At 39.3% G+C, this 7,771-nt stretch overlaps 1 protein-coding gene across 4 annotated transcripts in view; it reads left to right on the forward strand.

Annotated features, from left to right (window-relative positions):
• Window positions 1–7,206, forward strand: part of il1rap (interleukin 1 receptor accessory protein) — a 28,239-nt gene extending 21,033 nt beyond the window's left edge. For all 4 annotated transcript variants that reach the window (XM_022738528.1, XM_022738531.1, XM_022738530.1 and 1 more), the window contains 2 exons: window positions 1,692–1,835; window positions 3,599–7,206. In XM_022738528.1, coding sequence (XP_022594249.1) covers window positions 1,692–1,835; window positions 3,599–4,047 — 593 coding nt within the window. In that variant the 3' untranslated portion in view covers window positions 4,048–7,206. The remainder of the gene's footprint in view (window positions 1–1,691; window positions 1,836–3,598) is intronic.
• The last annotated feature ends 565 nt before the right edge of the window (window positions 7,207–7,771 follow it).

The following is a 7,771-nucleotide window of genomic DNA, read 5'->3' on the forward strand; positions in this document are numbered from 1 at the left end:
TTCAAACCTTTTAGGCTCTCAGTTTGCAATGTATGAAACCAGCTTTTTGTTTGATTGAAAAAGGGCAGAAGAAGAAGAACATCCTCTGGAGGACAGGTAATGAAAATGTGGTGTTGTTTTTGCCGTGTCACCTGAACCACCTCAGTCTTTACGTCCTGTTCTTAAATGACTTGTGTTTAGTGATGATCTTTCCTGTCTGGCTGCAGTCACAGCATTTAGATTATTAAAGCCAGTATCAGTGAAACAGGAGAAAGTGTAATTTCTTGAGCACTGTTGGCAGATTTATTCAAACTGTGAGACACTGTGGACGGAGCAGCTGCCAGCTCAAGCATTTCCACTGCACAGTTTTATAACGAAGCCTTTAACTCTGAAAATCACACATCACCTCCACTGAATGCCAGTAAAATTTACTAATTGGCTGTAAAGGTTTTACCGCTCACATTTATTTTTTTGTCAAAGGTAACACAACATCATGAGGCAATGCAGCGCCAGCACGGCTCTCACTGATGTTGGTGCTTTCAAGGACACTCCAACATCTGAGAACTGAGATTCAGCTGCTCTGTTTTCACACAAAATTAGACCAAACTCACATTATCTTATTCAACTGGAACTTTTTATTTTTATTCCTCTGCACCAGCGACAGTCAGAGCCAGAGGCATTTTGTTTTCAGGTTGCCTATCTGTTCCATTCTCATGGACACAATATCTCAGTAACGCCTTGAGGGAATCTTCAAATTTGGTACAAATGTCCACTTGGACACAAGGATGAAATGATTAGATTTTGGTGGTCAAAGGTCAAAGGTCAATGTCACAGAGACATCACAAAATACTTTTTAGCCATTTATCTTATTTTATATTTTAGCCAACAAATGGTTCATATTTTCTATGACTCTGGATAAACAGGGATGTAACCTGAAACTAGTCTGAGTCGAGGAGGCAGACAACCACCAGGAGGTGATTGTAGTTTATATACTGTCTTGTGGCATCCAAAATATGGATGTTCTTACTGTATGTGCACAGTGTTTCTCTCAGTGTTCATGTTTGTGTGTTATTGACCGTCCTCCAGATGAGCTCCTCCATCAACCTGCCTTGCAGTTCAGTGATTTTTAACAATCCAATATGAATGATCAAATGTTGCAGTTTCCATGAACACAGCATCAAGTTTCAGACTCCACTCACAGCTGCATTGTCACATGATGGAAATGTGACTTTACAAAGTTGACCAAACACTGCTGTGATGGCTGATCCATCTCTGTAGCAGGTTTCTGTCTCTGCAGGTTGATCTTTGTAGACATGAACCAGAACCAGCAGCAGCTGTTTCCTGCAGGGAGGAGAGTCAATCTGAAAACTGATGCAGGACTCACAAAATGATCTGAAGGGATGTGAAGGTTTTGTGCAGGATTTGTACCTGAAGCACTTAAATATGAAAACAAAATGGTGCTAGTTTGGACGTGCGTGATGGGAACACACACTGTAGTGAACTCAAGTGAACCTTTAAGTTGAAAGGAAACTGTTTTATCTTGATGATGACATTTACATCACAGAGGTGCTGACTTGTTTCCTGTGCAGATAATGACATGGTAACTTACATATCAAACAAAAATGTTCTTTCCAGAGTCAAAAACATGATGTTTCCTCCTTTAATCAGTTGATCGCGTGTGTGTGCGTGTGTGTGTGCGTGTGTGTGTTTAGATGATAAAGAGTACGACGTGTACATCTCATATGCGAGGAACAGTGAGGAGGAGCAGTTTGTTCTGACGACGCTGCGCAGAGTCCTGGAGAACGAGCTTGGATACTCAGTGTGTATCTTTGACAGAGACAGTCTGCCGGGAGGGAGTGAGTACACAAACATACTGCAGTACTACACACACATACTGCAGTACTACACACACATGCTGCAGTACTACACACACATACTGCAGTACAACACACACATACTGTAGTACTACACACACATACTGCAGTACTACACACACATACTGCAGTACAACACACATACTGCAGTACTACACACATATACTGCAGTACTACACACACATACTGCAGTACAACACACATACTGCAGTACTACACACACATACTGCAGTACAACACACATACTGCAGTACTACACACACATACTGCAGTACTACACACACATACTGCAGTATAACACACACATACTGCAGTACAACACACACATACTGTAGTACTACACACACATACTGCAGTACTAAACACAGATACTGCAGCACAACACACACACACACACATACTGCAGTACTAAACACAGATACTGCAGGACAACACACACTACAGAACAACACACACATACTGCAGTACAATACGAACATGCTGTGGTACTTCTCACTCTGTGGAAGTACAGTCATACTGTAGTACACACTCTTTAAACACAGTACACACTCTGATACTAAAGCATAGTACACTCATGTACTGCAGCACATGCACTCACATACTAAAGTACACACTCTGATACTGTGATACTGTAGTAGAATACAGTGTTACACCAACAATTACACTTGTTTTTTCCCCTGCTTCTGCTAATATTCCTGTTGCTCCTACTAGTGCTACTACCTGTAGTATTACTGCCAGTAGTCTTGTTACCTCTACTGCTGTTGCTACGACTACTTCTAATACTGATACTCCTACAACGGTTAACTACTGTTAAAACTTATCCTCCCCCTTCTACTACTACTACTGCTGTTGTTCCTTTACTTCTGCTACTACTTAAAGCTAGCTACTAGTATTGTAGTTGTTGTTTTTATAGAGGGGTATAAATTTAAGATTGAAATCCACATCATATCTGTACTGGTATAAAAACAGTACGGAGTGTTGACAGTTCATTTGTACACAAGCACAGACTGTCCCTGTCAGTGTGTTAATAATGCAACAAGACAAGACAAAACAGACACAGAAACAAACAAACAAAAGAATAGAAAGGGGGGGATTCTGACCTGGGTTGACATTTCCCCAAAGATTTCTGTTCCTGTCCATCACTGCATATATGACCTTTCTCAATTTTACAAAAGACATGATGTCCTAAAACCATGAAGACGGGGTTGGACTGTGGATTATTTTGGACATCACCTTGAAATAGTCAAAAACTGTGCAACATTGAGAATGAATATAAAACATGGGGCTTAAACTGAAAGAAGGAGAAGAAGCATGAGACCTGAGTCCATGTTGGTGTAAAGAAGAGTTTGTATGAGTCAATAGTTTTTCCTCCACTTCACTGTAAAGTTGCCTCACAGCTCATGTTCCCAAGCAGCTCCTGCTCTGTACAAGGAGTATTTATCAAAAATAATGAGCTGATCATAGATCCAGGAAATGATTTATACTACTACTCCTGCTACTAGGTCACCTATGACTCCTGCTTATACACTCACTCTACTACTACTACTACTACTACTACTACTACTAACACTACTAGTAGTACTACTACCACTACTACTCCTACTACTAGTGCCACATCTTTTACTCCTGCTACTATTCCTGCTATGAAAGACAGGTGAACCAAGAAAAGACACACACAGACAGGAACACAGTCCATCCGTCCATCCATCCATCCATCCACCATTAACCCTCCTCTCTCCCTGCAGCCATCACAGATGAGACTCTGAGTTTTGTGGCTCGTAGCCGGCGCCTCCTGGTGGTTGTTAGCCCAGGCTACGCCTCCAAGGGCTCCCAGGCACTGCTGGAGCTGAAGGCTGGCATCGATGGCATGGCATTGGACGGGCACCTGCGGGTGATCCTGGTTCAGTACAAGCCAGTCCAGAGGAAGGGCTGGGTCAGGGAGCTGAGGAGAGCCCGGGTGGCCCTGGCACTTGTCCGATGGCAGGGAGACAAATCCAGAGAGCTGACGTCCCACTTCTGGAAGAGACTGAGGGTGGAGTTACCTGTGAGGAGGGTTAGCAGCAGGGATGAGGAGGAGGACAGTAAGGAGGTGGCTCTGATGAGGCTGCACAGTCAGAACAGCACAAACTCCCAGACAGGCCTCATTACCACCACCGTCAAAGATCCACAGAAAGTCTTCAACTGTTCAGCATAGCCATGATGGAGGTCAGCAGCTACACATGTCCTAAAACGTGTTTGCTGTCTCAACAGAACTATACAGACATGTTAAAGGACACGATTAGTTTCATCACCTTCTATCATCTACAGATCTACAGAAAGCCTCTTGTTTCCCTGGCTCAAATGAGGGTGTCTGAGACTCATTCATTTCAGCATTTTTCCACAAAACCTTTCATTTCATTTAACAACAAGAATAAAAGTATACAGCCAAGTTATTAATACATATAATAATCTATAATAACAACCTCAGCATCAGCATGTAAAAATGCTCTCAATGGTAATGACAGCATGTTGACATTAAGCAGGTTCAATGCTTAATTCGTCTCAGCATCTTATTCGTCAGAGCATTTTATTTGTCTCACTCTCTTAGTTTAGCCAGTTAGCATTAAGCACTACAGTTGAGGCTGATGGGGATGTCTTGGCTTCTCTAGGTATTTGGTTATAAACCAAAGTTTTGGACAAATTTACATTTTGACCTGATGATGGCACTAGATGGAAGGGTGGGGGATGAAAAGTATTTACAATTCAATTCATTCAGACTATGAATGTGTGTAGCAAATTGTGTGTACCAAATTTCACGACAATCCATCCAAGAGTTTTTTAGATATTTAGATAAAAAACAAAAATGTCAAGCTGATGGTGGTGCTAGAGAATAAGTCAGTTGATCACCAGAATTCATCTTCAGGGGACCATGAATGTCTATACTAAATTTCATCACAAAAGTCAAAGTAATACAAGAATTATCATTGTTCATACAACAACTGTAATGGTTAATAAGTAGAAGTGCTAGCCTGTGACCAGGTTTTTAAACAGTAAGTGGTATGGGAAATGACCATAGAATGTAATTGACATGTAATCTCGAATGAACCTAAAATTTAAAAAATTTAATATGATGTACTTTTTTCACCTGAGCCTTGAAAGAAAGTTTGGAATCAATAAGAACTCAGAGGTTTACACAGAGATGTCTGGTTCTACACAAACAAACACTGCTTAGTGTTTTAGATACATGTAGACATATTACCTTAACCATGCTATTCCATGAACCATGAAATTTGTCAGTTCATAGGCAACTTGTGTCATGCTGCTACCATGTACATAAATGACAGTGTCATCTGCATACATTTGGATGTTTGTGTCTCATTAGCTGAAAGCACCCCAAGGCTGTAGTGTTCATTATAACCATAATATGACAAAGCATTTAGCTATTCTAGCCTGGTTGCAGTGTTTGGATGAACTGGCTAAAGTGGTACTGAATGTTTGTTTTTTTTTAAGCCTGGAGTTTGGGTTTACCTTTAGGCAAAAGCAACCAACCACAGCAGTTGATAGGTGGAGACACCTGTCAATCAAGTGAAACTAAAGCCATGTTTAGACCAAAAAGTACCTGGAACTTTTAGTTCTGACAAATTGTGTCCCGTATATATTCAATAGCCCACAGGACACAGCATTTTATTTACAAATATGTGACGATCCCATACAGGTGGCAACCCTAGCTACTCCGGTAGTTGTGGTCCTATAAGTCCTGTTTCAGTTTTTTTTACCTTCTCCGGGACCTGTTTTGCAGTGTTGAAAATGTGTTTGCTTGCTCACTCACTCGCTGCGGACTTTTTAAAATCGTGGATGAAATAAAATGCAGCTAGTACTGAAATGTTCAGCACTGCAGACCACACCCACCAAAGTTCCTGAACCTTTGGAAAGTACTATCCCCCGACTAGATACCGGGGGAAAGTTCCTGTGGTGAAAACATGGCTTAATATACATCTTTTTACACCAAGGCACATTAGAAGAAGTGAAATACACTGAACTTGTAGTAATAAGACACAAATTGTAGCTTCACAGCCTCAGCTGTACTTAGCCAAAAGCTAAAATTAGTCTGCATATACACTGTTGCTCATAAAGTCGGAATAAAATATTTTTTACCTCTTTCCATGAAATGATTGTGACAATGTGATTTATTTCATTTCACCTGGGTAATTGGGACACATAATGTAATCATTGCACCTAGTGATTACTGGTGCGTTTAAAGAGGAATAAACAGAGAATTGTGTCTGAAAACAAAATTATTCCAACTTTATGGGCAACAGTATATAAGGATTAACATCCTAATGGAAAGGAAAGAATTTTGGTTGTTTGGTTGTTAACATTTATCTTTGGATAAACAGAGGTGTTTGATAACAGGAAATTTTAGCTGTTGGTAGCACTAGAGGAAAAGTCAGGGGATCACTTAAGTTAGGAGAATTCATTCTCAGGGAACCACAAATGTCCGAACCAAATATCATCCCAATCAAGATATTTCACCCTGGACCAAAGTGTTGGACTGACTGACGGGCAGTTCAATCCCTAAACTCACAACCTCAGTTTACCTTAATATATACTGACTGTTAGAGAAGGTCTTAATGGAGTAAAGAAAACAAATTCAGAGATTATTGTGTCTTGTGGGAAAAACTGTGATGTATTGCATCTCTAGAGAGATGTTTTGGAGTTTTCTCACCAACTTGAATAAAGTGAGTTTTTTCTTAAAGCTCCAACTAGTGAAAATTACAGGAACTGCATTTTAATGCACTTTAACACTCAGCTGCGATGGTAGCTTGGCTGGTTAGATTTTTTCCTAATAATATTTTGGGGACATCCAGTGGAACTTAAGCCAACACAGATGTGAAGTTGGGTGTCACCTGCAAAGAGGGAGATTTACAATATAATATCCAACAGACTTTAAAAACACCACAGCTATAAAATGTTACAGAGGAAACACAGACCCATGGAGGAGGGATCTATGCACTGCAATTTTCAAATATTAGTTTTATTAGAGAAAAAAAAGTATTTACAGAATAAAACTTGCCTGATCATTACTTTAAAATGTTGCAATTACTCTGCACTTCTATATTTTTTTATTTCATTTTATTGCACTGCTTTCACTTTTATACATTCAATATATCAATAATAAATCAACTGTAAGATATAATCTTCTTTGAAAATATGCAATATGCTATTCATCTTTAACACTCAAAAAACAGTATTATGGGATATAATAATGGGAGAATACATCCTGCACGTTGTCATGCTTTAATGTGTTTAAGCAGTTTACAGCATTTCATTTTTTTGTTGTTTATTCAATAAATGAATTTTTCTTCTAATGCTATGTCATCATCATCATTGTTTTTCATTCCATTTGCACAAATACCCACACACATGCAGTTAGGATCACAATGCATATAATGAAAATATAGTTCATACAATTATTATTTTCTGTCTAGAAGTTTAATGTGAAATAACAGATTCTTTCTAGAGGTCTAAAACTCTCCAACTCTCTCGTCCATAAACATCCATATTCAGTTTTCATTTTAAAATAAATTGGTAATAGAGAATTTAGTTTAATCTGCACCTGCACTTGCTTCACCACAGTATGATCATGTTAACATGATTAAAAAAAAATCTTAACTCATACTACATGTACTGCCTCTTTGCTGAGCTTTCTATCACATTCTACTGTATGAAAAAAAGCTGACAAAAAATTCATGAATGTTTTGAGTCTTTGTTCTGATTTTCTTAAAAAGGGATTTGACCAGTGGCTGTCTGGAAGGTAATAAGTCTAGCAAGACAAATTTTTTACAGCCACGTTACACACATATGAGGAATGTATGTCCTGTTAGTGGGTTAGATGAAAAATCTGCTGATCACTAGCCCTGACAGTCCCAGATGTTAAG

Source organism: Seriola dumerili, unplaced genomic scaffold (assembly GCF_002260705.1).
Source record: "Seriola dumerili isolate Sdu_G_001 unplaced genomic scaffold, Sdu_1.0 BDQW01000036.1, whole genome shotgun sequence".
Taxonomy (NCBI): domain Eukaryota; kingdom Metazoa; phylum Chordata; class Actinopteri; order Carangiformes; family Carangidae; genus Seriola; species Seriola dumerili.